We start from the raw sequence: 19,859 nt of genomic DNA, 5'->3' as shown, positions 1-19,859 counted from the left end.
TGCTGTGTATGTTACACCCTGAATATGGGTCTAACATGTTATAAAAGTTAAACTTCTCCTTTAACCAAAAAAAAAACACTAACTGGAGAGGCTTCCATTGGGGAAGTAATTGCAAACTGATCCTGTGCTTTGAAAATACAGACCTGTACTATGAGTAACATACTGATGTTGCATGCATTTGTGCTTATATACAAGACAGTAACGATATCTTAAGTGTACAAAACCCTGGTTGGCCGTTCATTGTACAATTTTCTAGATTTACCAAAACCAATATATAATATGAGGTCAAGCCTAAACACTTTTTATTTTGGATGCAATCAGGAAGGCCCTTGTACTACATAGTTGAAGATAAATCTAAAGGAAATTGAATAAGAAAGTTGTAGAACGTATAGCCAATCTAAGGAAGCCAGTTCTCAAGGGATTTTGTTAACAATAGCAGAGGCTGTTTTTTTATTGGAAGGTAAAGATGTTCTGTACGGTTCAGGATTTACATTTTTGTAAACTCAAGCTGATTTATTTCAAGCATCTGTTTTAGTGCTGCTTTTTATTTTAATGAAGAGGTAGTGAAAAACCACCGAATGCATTCTGGAATAGCTGTGGCTTTTCCTGGTGGTCATTTGTGTATTCTGTACACTGTATTAACAAATGGCGTCATAGTCATTACATACGGACTAAGAATTTTATGGGTTTTTGTGTAAAAGGAATTTACTTTTAAAGCAAAGAAATAAATACTAAAATCCAATAAATATTTTTAGGGTCACAGTAAAATGCCTCTGAACATTTGTGCGCTTATCCTGTCCAGTATTTGACAATACAGATTACGTCACTCTAGAAAATGGTACGAACATGTGTTTTTGCCATTCAGGGCAAAGAAACTGACTTTTCTTTTAATTGGTCAACCCTCCCCAGCGTGTACCCTGTTTAGCAATTTGGATCGAAGGGAAATACCTAGCATCTAGATATTGAGGATATGTGTAGTCCAATTACACTTTAAAGGAAACCTATACAAAGAGACGATGCAGTCTGCCATTGCTGATTTCGCCTTCTGAAAATTCTACTTGCCTGGCTGTCACTGTGATCCAGTGGCTTAAATACTTTGTCTCAGATTGAGCACAGAAGTGAGCAGATCTGCAAGTCCCACCTGCATATGTAAACATTATTCCACACATGTGAGGTATCACCGCAATCATTAGGGAGAGAGCAATACTTCTAGCGCAAGACCTCCTCCTGTACGTTTTTTTTTTTTTTCTCTTGTATTCACCGACTGACACAGCTCTTCTCTTAGCCATTGGGTTGTTATGCCCTATTACTAGGAGATACTAGCCATTAGTTATAATACAACACTCAGAACTCTTAGTTCCACCCAGGGGGCGGTCCCTTGGGCAACAACCCTCCAGCCTGCCATGCAACCATCAGTTTTATTTTGCCTAGTGAAGGAGAAGGACCTAGGAACCCTGCAGGCCCATCGCTCCAAGCTTTTTTTTATTTTATTTTTATATGCAGAAGTGTGACTTTTTGCGCAAGATAAATGATCCTTTGATCTACTATCAACAGCCAGCTGGGCTGGCACCGGGGCATACATATGACCAGGCTGCTGATGTCTGCGTCACAGTATGCCGGGCCAGCAGCCACCCTGTACTGATAAGTGAGTGGGTCTGTGATGGAATGTCTCCCAGCTCTTCAGGACTGGCAAGTTCAGCTCTCCCTGCCTCGGCAGGGCTGAGCAGCTGGGCATTCCTTGGGAGGTCGATTTTGGGGGTCCCTCACCACCCTCTCTTCTCTCCCCGTCCCTATCCCCCCCCCCCCTCTGGGGGGATGCTGCATGTCACTAGTTCCCACTTGCCACGGTGGATGAAGTTTTTATGCTGTTTTCCCACCTCTCGTTTTGGCACTGCTTGGGGACATCCCAATGGCTAAGAGGAGCTGTGTCATGTGAATATAAGAGAAAATAGGATTTTTTTATACTTGCCATAAAATCCTTTTCTCTGTAATTCACCGACCGACACGGCACCGCCCCTCCTTTGTCTTTACCTTATACTGCTTGTTGACATACTGATGGCTGCGTTGCAGGCTGGAGGGTTGTTGCCCAAGGGACCGCCCCCTGGACGGAACTAAGAGTTCTGAGGGTTTGTATTACAACTAATGCCTAGTATCTCCTAGTAATAGGGCATAACAACCCAATGGCTAAGAGAGGAGCTGTCTGTCGGTGAACTACAGAGAAAAGATTTCTAGGGTGATTACAATTAATCCTTTTTTTTTTTTTTTTTAAGCCCTACGTATAGTTTTTAAGTACCGTAGTTTGTCGCCATTCAACGAGTGTGCGCAATTTTAAAGCTTGACATGTTGGGTAACTATTCAGGTGTAACATCTTTCACATTATACAATAACTTGTAACTATTGTGGGTTTGTGTTTGTTTTTTTAATTCAGGAAAGTATATTTTTTCCCCAAAAAATGTGTTTTGAAAGACTGCTGCACAAATACAGTGTGATATAAAATATTGTAACGATCACCATTTTATTCTCTAGTAGTGTCTCTGCTTAATATATATGTGTGTGTGTGTATATATATATATATATATATGTATGTGTATATGTATGTATGTATGTGTATATATATATATATATATATATATATATATATATATATATATATATATATATATATATATATATATATATATATATATATATATATATATATATATATATATATATATATATATATATATATATATATATATATAAATTTTTGGGGGGGTTCCAAGTATTTTTTTGGCAAACAATACTACTTTAAACCTGTAAACAGTTCCAGAAAAGGCCTGGTCAGCAAGTGGGTAAAGAAATGTGGCATTCTTAAAAAACAAAAAAAAAAAAAAACACTACGTGCCACTCTGTGTGTGTCTTTGGACATACACAGTACAGCGTGGGCACAAGCCTGCATGATTCCCCCATACTAAGCAGTTTGCTTTGGGTTCACTTGGTGGGGGGAGGAACCAAGACCACAGAAGAGGAGGATTGGGGCAGCTCTATGCACAACCATTGCACAGAGCAGGTAAGTATGAGATGGATGATTTTATTTTCTTTATCGTAATTGATGGGACACAGAGCAGTCATTACTATGTGGGATATACGCCACCTACTGGTGAGGTGGACACTGGTAAATTAATCAAACAAGTCGTCCTCCCCTATATAGCCCCTCCTACACAGGAAGTACCAGTGTAGGTAGTTAGGTGGATGGTCACTGATGTGATACATGTGCTCCTTGGAGCATACTTGGTGGTCTGGACGGTTCTATTAAGAATCATGGACTTCAATCAGATCCATTCGAAAAAGGTATCGGCCGCATTTAAAGGAGAGAAGATTCCTCGAGGTTTGCCTGTAATGCAGCCTTACGGCGCTGGACCCTGCGTAATGGAACCCTGTGCAGTGTTTGTTCTGACCAAGGTGCTTTCCTGCAGGGTGCTATACAGGTCCAGGGGAGTGGACCCCACATTAATGGGGACCCAGTCTCTGAAGGTCTTGTATAACAAAGCTTCCAGAGAGGAGAGGCAACCGGGGGAGGCAGGTTCAGTGATCTGGTGGGGTCCTCCTCCTCCAAGTGGGAACAGGTTGTGTCTGGGACGAACGTCTCACTGGTAACACCTTAGGGACCAGTTCTCCCTTATTTGATTCTTTCTCTCTGTTCTGACTTCTCCCACATCTTTTGTGAAGAATCCGGGAGGTGGTAACACTGATAATAGTGTTGGCCAAATTAGCCCAGGAGGGCTTGGTATGCTGACATAGTGAGGCTTGCAGGAGTCGCTCCTTGAACACTCCCAGTCCAGCAGGCCCTAATGGTCTTGAGTCCTGTATTGCCACACTGTTGTGCCCTGATTTCTGCAGCCAGAAGCGCTCCAGGAAGGGCAGGCAGCATCCAGGTTGAATGTTTTAGCATCTGCCAGTTTATCAATGATGCCAATGGTTTTAACGGGCAAAATCCCATATTTTTTTATTTTTATTTTTTTCTAGGGAGAGATTCTCTACCAGGTGTGTGGGAGTATCTTGGGCCATCCGCCATCAGGTGTCAGTAGTCCAGGTGTGCAAGGCCACCATTTAGTCTTTAGGTTTGTACATCAACAGGGTTTTTACCAGGTGGATGCTAAGAACATGGAGGAGACTGACTTTGGTCTCAGCATTTTACAAACCGTAATAGTGGGAGTTTCAGTGATGGTGTCTCCCTCCCCTTAGGGGCATTGCTTGGGGACGTCCCATATAGTAATGACTGTTCTGTGTCCCGGGTTGTACAATAAAGAATTTTTTTTCCTACAGCTTACCTGTAAAATCCTTTTCTTGTAGTACATCAAGGGACACAGCAATCCTGCCCCTCTTGTCTGGGAATTTTATTGCTTGCTGCAAGACTGAGGCACTTCCTGTGTAGGAGGGGTTATATAGGGGAGGACTTCTTGTTTTATTTAGCAATGTCCATTCACCAGTAGGTGGCGTATAACCCATATATAGTAATGACTGCTCTGTGTCCGTGATGTACTCCAAGAAAAGGATTTTACAGGTAAGCTGTAGGAAAAAAAAAATTTCTCCTAAGTTACATTTACTGACCATATGGTTAATTTCATGCAGAACAGATTTCTCATTGATTGCACTGCTTGTAACACAATCTGGAAGAAAGAATCCTGTGACCAATCAGGCTCTGTTTTTACAGATGGTGTTCCATCCAGTGCAATCAATGAAATAATAACTTTTTTCATTGGCGGAGGAAGCAAGGGGGTGTACACCTATCGGACCAACTGCACTGCTGTTTTTGCCTAAAGACCCGAAGCTGTGAACCATTGCAGCCCCATAAGTTCAGAGCTAGGAAACGGACTGGCAACCCCATTCTAAACCCCTTTTTGTGAAATGTGTTCCTGCAGCTTATTCTCCCAGCTAGTATTATGAGTTTGCCTCACAGCAGAGTTCTGTGCTATCCAGATGGTTACCTTCTGAAGTTGTATAGACAGTAATGGTTTGTATAAATCTGTTATGTGGCCCTTAAAAGATCACTCTGCAGTCAGAGATTACACAAAACCTGCACATACCTGCATATAGTACTTTCTTTGTTTTCTTCACGTGTGGCTTACATTGGCCTACATTTTCTTTATTAGTGGTTTTGATTAATGTTCTGTGTATTAGGTCTTGTACTATTCTTGTGATGTAGTCACTCTTGATTTCTCTCTCCCTTAGCCTAACATTCTCCATTTTGAAAGTACGATTTTCTTTTCCCTTTTGCAACTTTGTGCTTTGCCTTAGGCTTTTTCATTATACTTTTAAAATCTTTATTTTTCCTGTACTGCTCCCTTAGTTATATCTGCCATATCTAGTATATTTCTGTGTTTGTTACAAATGGACCTGTCATCATTAAATATACCTGCTTGATTTTATACATTTAAATGCCACTTACCTGGATGTGGCCTGTGTTTGTTTATTTCCGGACTTCAGTCCAAGTTGCCCAGAGCAATGATCAGGCTCCCATTTGTGCAGTGGAAGAAAGAAGCAAGTCTCTGGTTACTAAAAGCACCAAGAGCTGTTCTATGATATTTTTACATGGGAAACCATTTAAGAATTGCTAACTTGACATTAGCTGCATAGGTCTATAATGCCATTTATTTTAATGCTCTGGATGCATTTGAAGTCTTTAACTACTGTCACACATAGGAGCAATCAATTACATACAAAGTATGAAAAATAGCAAATATGCAACTATTCCTAATTTAATGTTGGCATGTCCAGTTTAAAATTAGTATGCCTTTAAAATTCAGGAAAAAGTTGATCAAAATGTAGATGATAGTCTTTGGCTGGTACTTTGAGTAGTCAAACTTATTTAGGTTTAGAGCTTAGAAACTAGTTCAGTCTCGAACGCATGGAAACTGTCTTTCTGATCGTTTCTTCTCACCTCTCTCTCAGGATGTTTGATGTTGGCGGTCAAAGATCTGAAAGGAAAAAGTGGATTCATTGCTTTGAAGGAGTTACAGCAATCATTTTCTGCGTAGCCCTGAGTGATTATGACTTGGTTCTGGCCGAAGATGAAGAGATGGTGAGTATGAAGGTTACGTTTGCACAAGGTGATATCTGGATAGATGTGAGATATTACATCTTGGCTCCTTTTCTGTAGTCATATCTCCACATTAGGCAATTTATATATTTGTGTTTCTGAATGTTTGTTTTTTTTTTTTTTTTTTATTTTTTTTTTTTTTTTTTCCCTGCAGCTGCCTTAAGACATGTTCGTGGTATTGAAGTTTTTTATTTTATTTAGGTTGCTTAAATTGAATTATGTTTAATGTTAAGAGAAGTAGGGGTTTGGTTTCTTTTTTTTCCCCCCATTGTACTTAAGTGGATGCAGCATCGGTCCAATGCTGCATCTGTCCCCCGGCGCCTCGAAAGTAAGAACCGAGCGATTGAACGTTGCCGATGGCTTGGTTCTCACAGCTTCCCGAGAGAGCTGCTAACTGTCAGTCAGCAGCTCTCTGCTCTGCTCCTCCAGGCTCACTGGAGTGCTTAGCTGTGGAGGGGCAGGGAGCGGCCATCTCAGGCTCTCATCGGCTTGCTGAGATGGCACCTGGCGGATCGAGGCTCCCATTTTCGAGATGACACGGTGCCTGGACTTATTCCTGTGGCTGGGCTTCTTCTGTGGGTCACTCCAAATTAAGCTTAGTCTGTACTTCTCCTCCTTTTAAGGAGCTTATTTGGTCGAACTACAGAAACAGGGAAAGTGCATAGGAATCTTGGTAATGAAGGAAAATCTGTCATGCCAGAATAATTACACCAATGTATCTATGTATATGTCACACCTGACAAATGCCCCTATAAGCTGTAAATCACTGAAGTAGACACCGCTACTCCACTGATCTCTACCTGCTTCTGGGTCTTGTGCTTAGCGGCCGGAACTCCTGCTTACTGAACACTGGAGGTCGGCTGCTCGGCATACCATTAGGGAGTGATTTGCATTTTCTGAATGCATGTAAAGCATTCTCTGACAAGGCAGGGCAATGACTTTGTTCTCTCCATCTTGTCCAATCAGAGAGAGCTTTGCCAGAACTTGTAGCTTTCCATGCACAGAGCCTTGTCAATGAGTGATGTCCTCTTCCTTTGTTTTTTGCATCAGCTAGCGGATAGGGAGCAGAACCCCGCTGCCTGTCACAACAGGGGTGAGGTGTGGGGGCGAGTGTATATAATGTTACACCCTGAATATGGCTGTAACATATTACGAAAGGTGAATTTCTAATTTTAAATACCTAAAAAGATATGTATTCTGTGGTGTTGTCTTAGGTCAGTGATTCAAAGAACTGAAATATGAGAGTTGGTACAACAGATCACATGTATTTTCAGAGAAGGACTCTGAAATCACAGCCTCCATGTTCCATATTGAATATGCTTAAAGTGTATGTAAACCTTTCATATACCCAGTGAATTGAACAGCCTCAGATGATACACAGGGATGAAACAAATCTCCCCGCATAAGTGTTACATATAGATCTGCTGTCTTCACCTTGATATACTGTTTAGAAAGTGCACGTCCTGTTAGATTTTTCACTACCTGGCTCCCCTGTAGGAGGAGATCATTGCTAGACACCCTGAGAAAGATGATTGGAGGAAAGGCACCCCCCCCCCCCCCCCCACGCACATGCCGAGGTTGCCTGTGAATTGGCTGCTAATCTATTTATAGCAACCTCCTCCGACACACAGGTCTATCTCCCATCTCCCAGAAGGAGTGAAGTTATCAGGCAAATATCAGAGCTATGGGGCTTAGCTCTTTGAAGAGGGATAAGAAAACACTACGAATAGATGTGCCCAGCTCAAATTTCATGAATTGGGTTTACATCCACTTTCACGTTCCTGCACGGTTTCCCTAACCACATTCCACTTGCACTGCCCTTGCAATCTGCAGTGGGAGGCAGTGCAAAGTACCAATGCTGCCTAAAAACGCAGGTTGCAAACACAGTACTTTTGTACGCGCCGGATCACATGGTGCAAAAGTACCAGGCGATCCAGATGCAGTGCGTTTCAAAGTAGTTTTTGGTGTGGTGTGATTTATTTATTTATCTTTAATTTTTTCCTTTTTTTTCATGCCAACCAAAATGAATGGTTGTAATCGCCCTTCACAGGAACCGCACACTGTTCCTGTGTGATCCCAATGCAGTTCCTAATATGAATGGCCCCTAAATGAGTATGCTAGCATTCATGGGTTTACCTAATGATGGGATACTTCTGGACCCTATAAACTCTAGTCCTAACTATCACCTTATTATTGTTAATCTTACCTCATTATTATTGCCGACACTTCTCCGTTTGTCACACCCAGATTCTGCGCAGGGAACAATGTATATATAAAAGTGGCTGTTCGATTTATTGGTCCTGGTACAGCATATTTATAGTATACATTCAAGACCAAGCCCACCAATGGGATAATAACAATCCAATGTACATACCCGTTATTCATAGCATTTCTCGCCTATCAATGGTCAGACAGTTTTTATAACCACTTTTATAACAAACAGGCTATCACATCACTTTGAGCTTGTTTTGTGGTTAGGTCAAAACTAAACCAAGACTTCCATCTGTTCTATAGAAACACTGCTCACTTCTAACTTCAGAGAAACAATGTATTTAATGGAGTAATAACCGAAAACAATAAATCTATATTAGGGGGCTCCAAACCACCATTTTCACCTAAAGTTTCCATATCCCCACACATGTTTATGTTGAATGACCTGGGAACCCTGGATTAAAATGTGGTCTAGAGGCAGGTCCCACCTCCTCACTATTGGTGCATTACTGTGGCAGGGCATCCTAATGGCCAGTAGTGAAAGGTCAACTGCAGCTAAATTATTTTTTTTTCCTGTATGTTGTGATTGAAAACAGCAACCAATGTTGCTCCCCCCAGATAACATTATGCTTATTTATGTTTCCTTTATAGTTCGCTTTTCATTTTTGTCATTCATATTTAGGAGAAGCTTTTAGTGGTTATGTGCTGTTTTTGTTAGAATTAATTGGCAGTTAAAGTAAACTTGTCACAAACATGGACAAATTGTTAGTGCATATGATAAACTGCAGAAGAAGTTGTCACTTCATGCACAAGGAGACCCCCCCCCCTCCTCCTGCATAGAAGTACCACCCTTTCCCTCAATTAGAATGGAAGACACAATGCATAGGTGCAGCAATGGTCTGCTGGGTAGATTTAGAAGAGAATTATAAGGCTGCAAAGTTAAAATTGACTGCTCTGCAGTTTAGGTAAGTATAGACTAAAGTGTTAACCTACGGGGAAGGTGGTGCCTGAAGCAGAACTGCAATGAAAGGGTCTTAATTTTTTTTAATGTCCAATGATTGGTTAGAAAAAAATAAAAAAATAAAGCTTGGTCTGTTTGATCATAAACCCAAATTTATTTTTAAATTGTACTTTAGACAACCAGTATTTATCCTACAAAATAGAGTATGAAGTGTTGTCATCAAACGCAACTCTTAAAAATGTATTGGAAGGATGAGTGTTTATTTTGAAGGCTCATATTAACGGCTACAATTTATTTTGTTTGCCCATTCTTCAGAACCGAATGCATGAAAGCATGAAATTATTTGACAGCATCTGCAATAATAAGTGGTTTACGGACACCTCCATTATTCTATTCCTAAATAAGAAGGATCTGTTCGAGGAGAAAATTAAGAGGAGTCCTCTGACAATCTGCTATCCTGAATATGCAGGTAAATCACATTATTTCTCTAGAATAAAAAAAAAAAATGCATGGGGGGGGGGGGTGGTTGTTTCATAACCATTTTTAAAAAGTGTCCATTATCAAGCAGATATGATTGTAAACTGCTTCCGGCAGTGAAAAATTACTTTTAGTTGACGGCGCATAGAGTTCAAATGCCACTACTGCTGTGTAGTGTGCTTTTAAAATCAACAGCAAGCTGGACTTGGTGGAGAATTTGTCGCTCTGCACACTCTTACAACAAAACTCCTAGACCAAGAGCTTGTTGGCATGATGGGCACTGTGACTGGAGAGGGAACACACGAAGGAAATCATAATGGAGACGCCAACCTCAGTTCCCAAAACGGACAGATTTATGAAGCTGTGTCTATGACTTGTACATAAAATGATTGAGTCGGGATGATCATGTATTCACCCGTTTTAGATTTACAGTGCCTTGCAAAAGTATTCACCCCCTTGGCTTGTTTCCTATTTTGTTACATTACAGCCTTTGGTTCAATGTTGTTTTTTTTTTTTTTTATCTGAATTATATGGGGTGGATCAGAACACAATAGTCTAACTTGGTGAAATAAAATTAGAAAAATCTATACATAAAACCATTTTTCAGAAATAAAAAAACTGATAATTGGCATGTTGCGTAGGTATTTGTTATGAAGCCAATAAAAAGCTCTGGTGCAACCAATTGCCTTCAGAAGTCACAAATGGTGAAATGATGTCCACCTGTGTGCAATCTAAGTGTCGCATGATCTGTCTTCACATATACAGACACCTTTTTGAAAGGCCCCAGAGGCTGCAACACCTAAGAAAGAGGCACCACTAACCAAATACTGCCATAAAGACCAAGGAACTCTCCAAACAAAAAAGGGGGATAATGTTGCTAAGTACAAGTCAGGGTTAGGTTCTAAAAAAAAAAATCCAAATCTTTGATCCCTAGGAGCACCGTAAAAAATATATCATAACCAAATGGATAGATCATGGCACAACAGAAAATCTGGCAAGAGACAGCCGCACACCAAAACTCACGAACCAGGCCAAGAGGGCATTAGAGAGGCAGCACAGAGACCTAAGGTAACCCTGGAGGAGTTGCAGAGTTTCACAGCAGAGACTGGAGTATCTGTACATAGGATGGCAATAAGCCGTACGCTCAGAGTTGGGCTTCATGGCAGAGTGGCATTACGTCCAGCAAAAAAGTTACACGTTTTGAGTTTACGAAAAGGCATGTGGGAGACTCCCAAAATGTGTGGAGGAAAGTGCTCTGGTCTAATGGGAGTAAAATTGAACTTTTTGGCCATCAAAGAAAACGCTATGGTGCAAACCCAGCACATCGCCCAAAGAACACCATCCCCACAGTGAAACATGGTGGTGGCAGCATCATGCGGTGGTGATGTTTTTTAGCAGTCAGGACTGGGAAACTGGTCAGAGTTGAGGGGAAGACGGATGGTGCTAAATACAGGGATATCCTTGAGCAAAACCTGTACACTTGAGTGGTTTAAGGGGAAACATGTAAATATCCTAGTCAAAGCCCAGACCTCAATCCAATAGAAAATCTGAGGTCAGACTTAAAGATTGCTGTTCACATGTGCAAACCATCCAATGGGAAGGAGCTGGAGCAGTTTTGCAAGGAGGAATGGGCAACATTCCCAGTGGTAAGATGTGGTAAGCTCATAGAGACTTATCCAAAGCGACTTGGAGCTGTGATGCCTGCAAAAAGGGGCTCTACAAAGTTATGCACATTGACTTTCTGTTTTTTCCCATTTGTTTGCTTCACAATAAAAAAAACATCTTCAAAGCTGTGGGCATGTTCTGTAAATTAAGTGACGCAAATCCTCAAACAATCCATGTTACTTCCAGGTTGTGAGGCAACAAAACACAAAAAATGCTACGGGAGTAAATACTTTTGCAAGGCACTGTACCTCCAATGTAAGGAAGGCCCCCATTCACAATGTCAATGACACATGAGTTGATATGCATTCTTATAAATGTATGTTGTCATTTTAAAGGCCTTTTCACACCTGATGCCTTGTGACTACTGTCAGCTATTTCCACCTTCGCCTCAACACAAAAAGCCTGGTCTTCAATAATTTTAGTTTTCTTTGGTGTGCACTCAAAAAATGTACTGCATGCAGTACTCATTGCAGCGTGAGTTGCAATGCAAACCTTCACAACACCACTGCAGTGAAGTGAATTGAATTGTATTGGACTGTCATTTTCGACCTTTCAATAAAGTTCTGTGAAGAAAGGAAACTGCTATGACCCAGAAGCGACACATTCACATTGTGTTTTCTAGCACACATCTGCAGTCATGCAATATGTGCACTTGCTGTTGTGGTACAACCTTCAGAGCGCCGTAAAAATGGCCACCCAGATTGCTTGTCCCTTAAAGCCCCTTGCATGCTCGAAAAATGAATAACTAAACTTACAGCAGAAGTGGTGAGCTTTAACCCCTTGATTACAAGAATGTTTATAAAATGTACCTTGGCGGACAAGGGGCTAAAGCAGAAGTCAAGCTTTCAGTTCACTTTAGTTTGTTTGGGCCTAGTTTGCCCAAGAAAACTATTTCCACTAATGCAGGTAATGTATGCACTCCAGAAGTATTAGCAATTGGCTACATAATGGTAAGCAGTTGCCATATGTTCAATTTCCCGCCTGCTGCCGAAACAAAATAGATTGTCTGATTGCTTTTCCACCAGTCAGAAGAAGCCTTGTATTTTTTTTCAGCGAATCCAAGGCTTCCTCTGATTGGCCTGTAGAGGGGACTTTGACCAATAACCCAAAGGTTTCCACACCTGCCACTCGGTGAACGAATGCTGGAATTCTACTTTAGGGCCGGTTCGCGCGGCGAGGCGTCTCCGACTTACCTCGCCGCGACCTGCGGGGAGCTCAGCGGCGACTTGCAGAGGACTTCTGTATAGAAGTCAATGCAAGTCGCCCCCGAAGTCGCCCCGAAGTAGTACAGGAACCTTTTTTCTGAGTCGGAGCGACTCGAGTCGCTCCTCTCAGAACGGTTCCATAGTACTGAATGGGGGCGACTTGCGGGAGCGAGGCGAGGCGAGGCGAGCCGTGTCGCCTCGCCTCGCCTCGCTGTGTGAACCGGCCCTAAAATTGACTCCATTTTTTTCTGCACAAAAAAAACTATGTTTCTATAACATTATTTATACTTTATGCTTTTTCTTCTTTAGGTTCAAACACTTACGAAGAAGCAGCTGCATATATTCAGTGCCAGTTTGAAGACCTTAACAAAAGAAAGGACACAAAGGAAATTTATACCCATTTTACATGTGCAACAGATACCAAGAACGTGCAGTTTGTATTTGATGCAGTAACTGATGTCATCATAAAAAATAATCTCAAAGACTGTGGCCTTTTCTAAAATGTGTAATTACATGGTAAGTGAATACTTTGAGGTTTGACAAATGTATTGATTTATTTTATACTTTGGTGTATAAATCAAAATGCTGTGAAAGGCTTGGCCATACATTATACAATTTCCTTATTCAATTTCCTTCAGATTTACCATCATGTATGTAGTGGAAGGGCCCGTCTGAGTGCATATGAAATTGAAGGTGTTTAGGTTTGCCCTTGTATTATATGGTTTTGGTAAATAAAGGAATTTGAATAAGAAAATTGTATAATGCATGGCCAGCCTTACTTTAGAAGTGTGTTGGCTGTTTCCTGTCAGGACAGGCGGGTTTGTGTACTTCTCAAGCTTTGCAATTTCCTTTCACTTGCACCCCTTGTGTCTGCTTTGCTCCTCAATGTGGCACTCCACACTCCCTTAGACAGAAACCATGTAACATCGTGGCTCCGGATTCAAACACATCTTTGATCAGTGTGTTAACATGGCCATATTACTAAGACTTTTTAGCCTAGACTCACACCTGACCAATGGGAGTGAGTTATGGTAATGCAAATTGAATGTGCTTGCAATGCACCTCAACAGCCCAGAAAATGGATCTGCATCCTCTCTGGAAGTGCACTCGGCCAGTGAGGCTCATTAGGATGACGTTTAAGGTGCCACAGCGCAGTAATGTGAATGGAGCTTTAATGTTGCAGTCCAGATGGCCATACAAATTATCTGCATGAGCGAATGGTGTCCGTGCTCGTGATGTATAATTGGAACCAGAGCACACAGCTTTGTGACTTTGGCACAACTATCTTGTTACACTTCTCCCCCCATAGCACTGCTTATGATTTTAATAACATTAGCAAAAGTGAGGTCAGCCACCAATAGGAAGTTAGGAGCTCACAGGATTCCAGCAAGTTAACAAGTATATTTCTTTACTTGCAGTATATTGACTGTACTGATGTTTGTCTTTAGCCCAGGCATAGCTGTTAAAGCCAAAGTCCTTGTCTCCTGTCACTTTAAAATGTTAGTTTGGACCAAGCTGGTTCTTCCTACCTACAGCAGACTGATAACATCTCGGCCAAGGCAAATTCACTAGTCTGGAATTTAAAATCTAAAGCTTTAAGGGGTTTTTTTTTTTGTTTTTGTTTTTTAACACATGGATACATTTTATACATTAGGGAAAAAAACCTTCTGCTGGAGGATCTTCCCATCACCTCTCCTACTTGCCTTAGCCTGATTTTTGGTCCATCGCTGTGCACGAGCCGAGCGGCTCTCTGTTCTCTCCCTCCTCACTGGGCATATTGAGAACAGCGGGAGCCATCGTCTCCTGCTGCTTTTAATCCTATTCTCTGAGCAAACAGGGCAAGCCCCTCTGCCTTTGTCTATAGACACAGGGCAGCAGCTGTCTGTGGGGCACTCGCTGAAGAGGAGGAGCAAGGAACAATGGTGGGGGATCCCAAGAAGTGAAGAGTCAGGGCTGCTCTGTGCAAAATCACTGCACAGAGAAAGCAAGTATGAAACATTTATTTTTTTAATAGTAAACCTTTAATTTTTCTTATCACTTTAGCCCCTTCATCCTGACTGTACGCAAATATTCAGCCTCACAGGACTGAGGCGCGTTTCCAGCAGAGTCTGGGGTCTCACTGAGAGCCCCAGGCCCCATTCTAACGAACGGGACCTGGAGCGTCCAATTCGTGGTCACCTGATCGCTGTGATAGCCTCTGATTAGCTATCATAGTGATCAGTCACTGTGAAGCCCGCCACCTTGTTTTCTGTCTCTGTAAATTGACGACAGAGACATTGTATCTTATCTTTCTCTGTCCTTGCAGAAAAAAATGTGTGTATAAATACCTAGATCTAGGTCAGCCCCAGGATTAGTGTTTGGGTCAGGGTCAGTATTTTTTGGGCATGTGTTTGTTGTTGTGTTTTTTTTTTTTTTTTTTTTTTTTTTTTTTCATTCGTGTCCGTGTGTTTTTAGGTAGGATTAAAAAGATGCGTATTAATAATATACAGTTTATATATAGATAGATAGATATAGAGATATATAGATATAGATAGATATATTTATATATAAAAAAAATTTTTACTATTTTGGGCCAGTTTTCCCTAAATAAATACAAAATCAGAAGATATCCAAAACTATTTACCACCAAATGCACAGCTCGCTCATAAGTTTGCCAGGGAGGGAGGAGGGGTGAGTCATAAGGGAGCCAATGAAATCTGCAGAGCTGAAGGCGTGCCTCTGTGTGTCTGTGTAAATCCTGGAGCTGCCCACAGTTAAAATGGATGCAGCCAGGCTCAGTGGAGGGAGATTTCTGCAGCATATTTAAGTACAGAATCACAGTATATATAAAATAATATGCAAAGTGGTTGAGGGAAGCTTCAGAATGGCAAAGATAGTTTTTATTACAAATTATGTGAGCAGACTGCAGTTCCCCTATAGATAAGATAGACCTACTGTGAAATTATCCTGCTGCTGTGAATTATTAATTTTCTTCTTTTGAACCGTTACACAAAACATACCTTAGATCAGTGATGGCGAACTTTGGCACCCCAGATGTTTCAGAACTACATTTCCTATGATGCTCATGTACTCTGCAGTGTAGGTGAGCATCATGGGAAATGTAGTTCCACAACATCTGGGGTGCCAACATTCGCCATTGCCCTAGATAAATGCTATATTGCCAGATCCTTGCCCTGTAGTCAACTGTAACCAAAGTTCCATAGGCTTTGTATATGGGGTTGACTAATATCATTCAATGTCTTCCTTTTTCTTTTTAGATTGCATTTGACTTCACCCTGTTATGGCTTGATGGCTTTTGGAGTGGTTTAAGACTCTTAATGAACAGCGGACCAGTACTGTACTTGCCAGTTTTATTAGCTTTATTTATGTTCATGTCTTGTAAATTTTCAAAAAAAAGTAACTGCTACTTGGCCACACAATGGAGAAGGTATCTTGATTGTATGTATACTGTAATTGTAGGAATGTTATTTGTACAGACATTGAACAGAATATTTTAATAATTTGATTTGTTCTAAAAAAAAAAAAAGAAAAAAATCCTGTTTTATGAAATGCTGTTAGAGGACATTACTTTTTTTCTTTCCTCGCCTGGTTAGGTTATTTAAAGAAATAATGTATATTTTATTTTTTTTCCCTTTTAAGCATGCATGCTGCCTTATTCTGTGTTCTGCAATGTTTCCTTGCAAGCCTGTAAGATAGATATATATATAATGAAGCATAATGAAATCTGAACACCTGAAAGTTGCACAACCCCAGGGCATGTAACACAGAATCATCCTGTCGGCCTGAGCCTTCACTGTGCATTTTTATTATCTAATAGTTATCTTGTGCATTGCCTTACAGGTGGTGCCAAAATTGCATTTTTTATACATTTTAAAATCAACAAATCTTTTATTTGTAAATAGATTTTTTCCAGGTGTTCGTCTAGAACATTTTTTTTGTGGGCTATTGAAATGCAAACAAAAAAAAAATAATAAAAATTTTGAGATTTATTCTTGTTGGAACAATCCTGTTCTTGGCATGCTGACCATGGCAGTACTTTGTATAGATGAGTCAGTCTGGCATTCATTTAATTCCACATATGTACCACATTTTAGTCCACCTGAGCCTTTCCATTAAACCGTGCAGCCAGATGATGTTCCATAATATTCCATTTTAATGTGTGACTTTGTGATGCTGTCTTTGTAATTTGCCTCACCGTCACTGTTGTCTTAAAATCCTATCATTCCTTCACCGTTGTAAATTCCAGGGGTGGTATGATGTTGTAGGTCCTTCTTGGAATTAAAGGAAAAAAAAAAAGTTCCTGATGCTTTTTTTATTGGGTTTTAAAAGCAAACCTCTAAAATGTTCAGACATTCTGATTTACTCGTAGGTACTAAAAACCTGCATAGAGACAGTTTTTCACACCTATACCTCACTGTGAGTTGACTGCTGGCTTCACTCTTAGACGATCTCATCAAAATTGTGTTGCTTCATATTTACCTGAAATTCACCAGTAACTTTTGTGTTGTCCAGAACATGTATAAATTAATTGTACTTGTTACCTTCTTCATTAAAGTTTTTGTACTTCACTATATGGAATGAATTCATGGCAATCTATTATTAAGGTTACAACTGAATTCTTTGTGCCTTGGATGATTTTATTTTTTAATTTAAAGTACCTAGAAATTCAGATGCATACCTGTGTAAAAAAAAAAAAAAAAAAAGAAAAAAAAAGGAAAACCATATTGCCTGTGTTTTGTAATATATTAGAGCACACAAGCTGGTCAGTGTTCTACATGGGTACCTTGATTTTCTCCTGTATAACTGTTGCTAGTGATTCCTAATAAACCTTGCATTTTTTCAGATTTGAATTGCTTTTGTTAAATGTTGCTCACATTTTTAAATTATCTTGATTTTTGTTTGGCCAATGTATTAAAAAGTAATTTTTTCGCAGAACTACGGGTAAAATGAATAGTATGCTTCTTTTAAACTATAACTGGATTGAATTAGTGTCTGGAAGACTGGAAAACATGACTTGTGAGTGATCCCTTTTAATCCAGAGTGGGGAAACCACTGTGTTAGCTGAGCTTCAGCCCAAAGGAAAAATAATTCAAGCAGTAATAAAGGCAGTTGCTTACCTATACAGTGCATCCGAAAAGTATTGACAGCGCTTCTTTTTTTTTATATACATTTTATGTTACCGCCTTATTCCATAATGCATTAAATTCATGATTTTCCTCAGAATTCTACAAACAATACCCCCTAATGACAATGTGAAAGAAGTTTGTTTGAAATATTTGCAAATTTATTAAAAATAAAAACAAAAAAATCACATGTACATAAGTTTTCACGGCCTTTGCCTTGTCACTCAAAATTGCGCTCAAGTGCATCCTTTTTCCACTGATCATCCTTCAGATGTTTCTACAAATTGATTGGAGTCAACCTCTGGTAAATTCAGTTGATTGAGCATGATTTGGAAAGGCACACACCTGTGTAAATAAGGTCCCACAGTTAACAGTGCCTGTCAAAGCACTAACCAAACCATGAAGTCCAAGGAATTGTCTGTAGACCTCCAGGATGTGATTGTATCGAGGCACAGATCTGGGGAAGGTTACAGAAAAACTTCTGCATCATCGAAGGTCCCAATGAGCACAGTGGCCCCAATCTGTAAATGGAAGAAGTTTAGAACTACCAGGACTCTTCCTAGAGCGGGCCGCCTAGCCAAACTGTGTAAAAGGGGGAGAAGGTAACAAAGAACCCGATGGTCACTCTGACAGAGCTCCAACGTTTCTCTGTGGAGAGAGAACCTTCCAGAAGAACAACCATCTCTGCACATTTCATCAATCAGGCCTGTATGATACAATGGCCAGACGGAAGCCACTCCTCAGTAAAAGACACATGTGGCCCACCTGGAGTTTGCCAGAAGGCGTCTGAAGGACTCTCAGACTGCGAGAAAGAAAATTATCTGGTCTGATGAAACAAAGATTTAACTCTTTGACCTGAATAAGCTTCATGTCTGAAGGAAACCAGGCACTGCTCAATGCCTTGCCAATACCATCCCTACAGTGAATGATGGTGGTGGAAGCATTATGCTGTGGGGATGTTTTTCAGTGGCAGGAACTGAGACTAGGCAGGATCAAGGGAAATATGAATGCAGCAATTTACAGAGACATCCTTGATGAAAACCTGCTCCAGAGCACTCTTGACCCCAGACCTAGGGCAAAGGTTCATCTTCCAACAGGACAATGACCCTAAGCACACAGCCAAGATAGCAAAGGAGTGGCTACGGGACAACTCTGACTATCCTTGAGTGGCCCAGCCAGAGCCCAGTCTTGAACTTGACGAAACATCTCTGTAGAGAGATCTGAAAATGGCTGTGCACTGATGCTCCCCAGCCAACCTGATGGCGCTTGAGTGGTCCTGCAAAGAAAAATTAGGATAGACTGCCCAAAAATAGGTGTGCCAAGCTTTTAGCAGCATACACAAAAAGACTTGAGGCTGTAATTGGTTCCAAAGGTGCTTCAACAAATTATTGAGCAAAGGCTGTAAATTCTATGTACATGTCCATAATTTTTTTTCACTATTTTTAATTTGCAAAGATTTTAAACCAACTGCTTTCAGGTTGTCATTATGTTGTATTGTTTGTAGAATTTTTAGGAAAATAATGAATTTAATCCATTTTGTGGTAAGACTCCTACAGTTCAGCTGCGGGATTGGGGTACCACCTGTGCAGAGCTTTTTGTTTAGTAATGGCAGCAGGCAGGTGTGAATGCATCTGCATGCACAGTGAGGCAAAGGATCACCCAGTGTCATGAAGGGCAGCAAAGAAGCCACTTCTCTTCAGGAAAAACATCAGAGTCAGACTGATATTCTGCAAAAGGTACAGGGATTAAATGGCTGAGGACTGGAGGAAAAAACATTTTCTCTGGTGAATCCCCTTTCTGATTAGGGCATCCGGGAAAAAAAAAACTTTTGCAGGGGAAGAAAAGGCGAGTGCTACCATCAGTCCTGGCATGCCAGCAGTAAAGCATCATGAGACTTGTGTGGGGTTGCTTCTCAGCCAAGGGAGTGGGCTCGCTCACAATCTTGCCTAAGAACACAGCCATGAATAAAGAATAGTACAAAAACATCTTCCGAAAGCAACTTCTCCCAACCAATCAACAGTTTGGTGACAGACAATGCCATTTCCAGCATGATGCAGCACCTTCCCCATAAGGCAAAAGTGATAAAGTGGCTTGGGTAACAAAACATTGAAATTTTGGGGCCATGGCCAGGAAAA

The 19,859-nt window shown here is 40.7% G+C and overlaps 1 protein-coding gene across 1 annotated transcript in view; it reads left to right on the top strand.

The window, feature by feature from the left end:
* The window catches only part of LOC143962616 (guanine nucleotide-binding protein G(i) subunit alpha-1), a 126,358-nt gene extending 108,913 nt beyond the window's left edge, over nucleotides 1-17,445 (top strand). Inside the window, exons 6-9 of the mRNA XM_077471932.1 lie at nucleotides 5,935-6,064; nucleotides 9,570-9,723; nucleotides 12,911-13,117; nucleotides 15,859-17,445. Of these exons, the coding sequence (XP_077328058.1) occupies nucleotides 5,935-6,064; nucleotides 9,570-9,723; nucleotides 12,911-13,101 (475 nt within the window). The 3' untranslated portion in view covers nucleotides 13,102-13,117; nucleotides 15,859-17,445. The remainder of the gene's footprint in view (nucleotides 1-5,934; nucleotides 6,065-9,569; nucleotides 9,724-12,910; nucleotides 13,118-15,858) is intronic.
* Nucleotides 17,446-19,859: the final 2,414 nt, after the last annotated feature.

The sequence above is a fragment of the Lithobates pipiens genome, unplaced genomic scaffold, assembly GCF_037356315.1.
Source record: "Lithobates pipiens isolate NorthernLeopardFrog02 unplaced genomic scaffold, aLitPip1_a1.2 Scaffold_8, whole genome shotgun sequence".
NCBI classification, from domain to species: Eukaryota; Metazoa; Chordata; class Amphibia; order Anura; family Ranidae; genus Lithobates; species Lithobates pipiens.
Note: the sequence above shows the minus strand (reverse complement) of the source record. Positions and strands in the feature narration are given on the sequence as shown.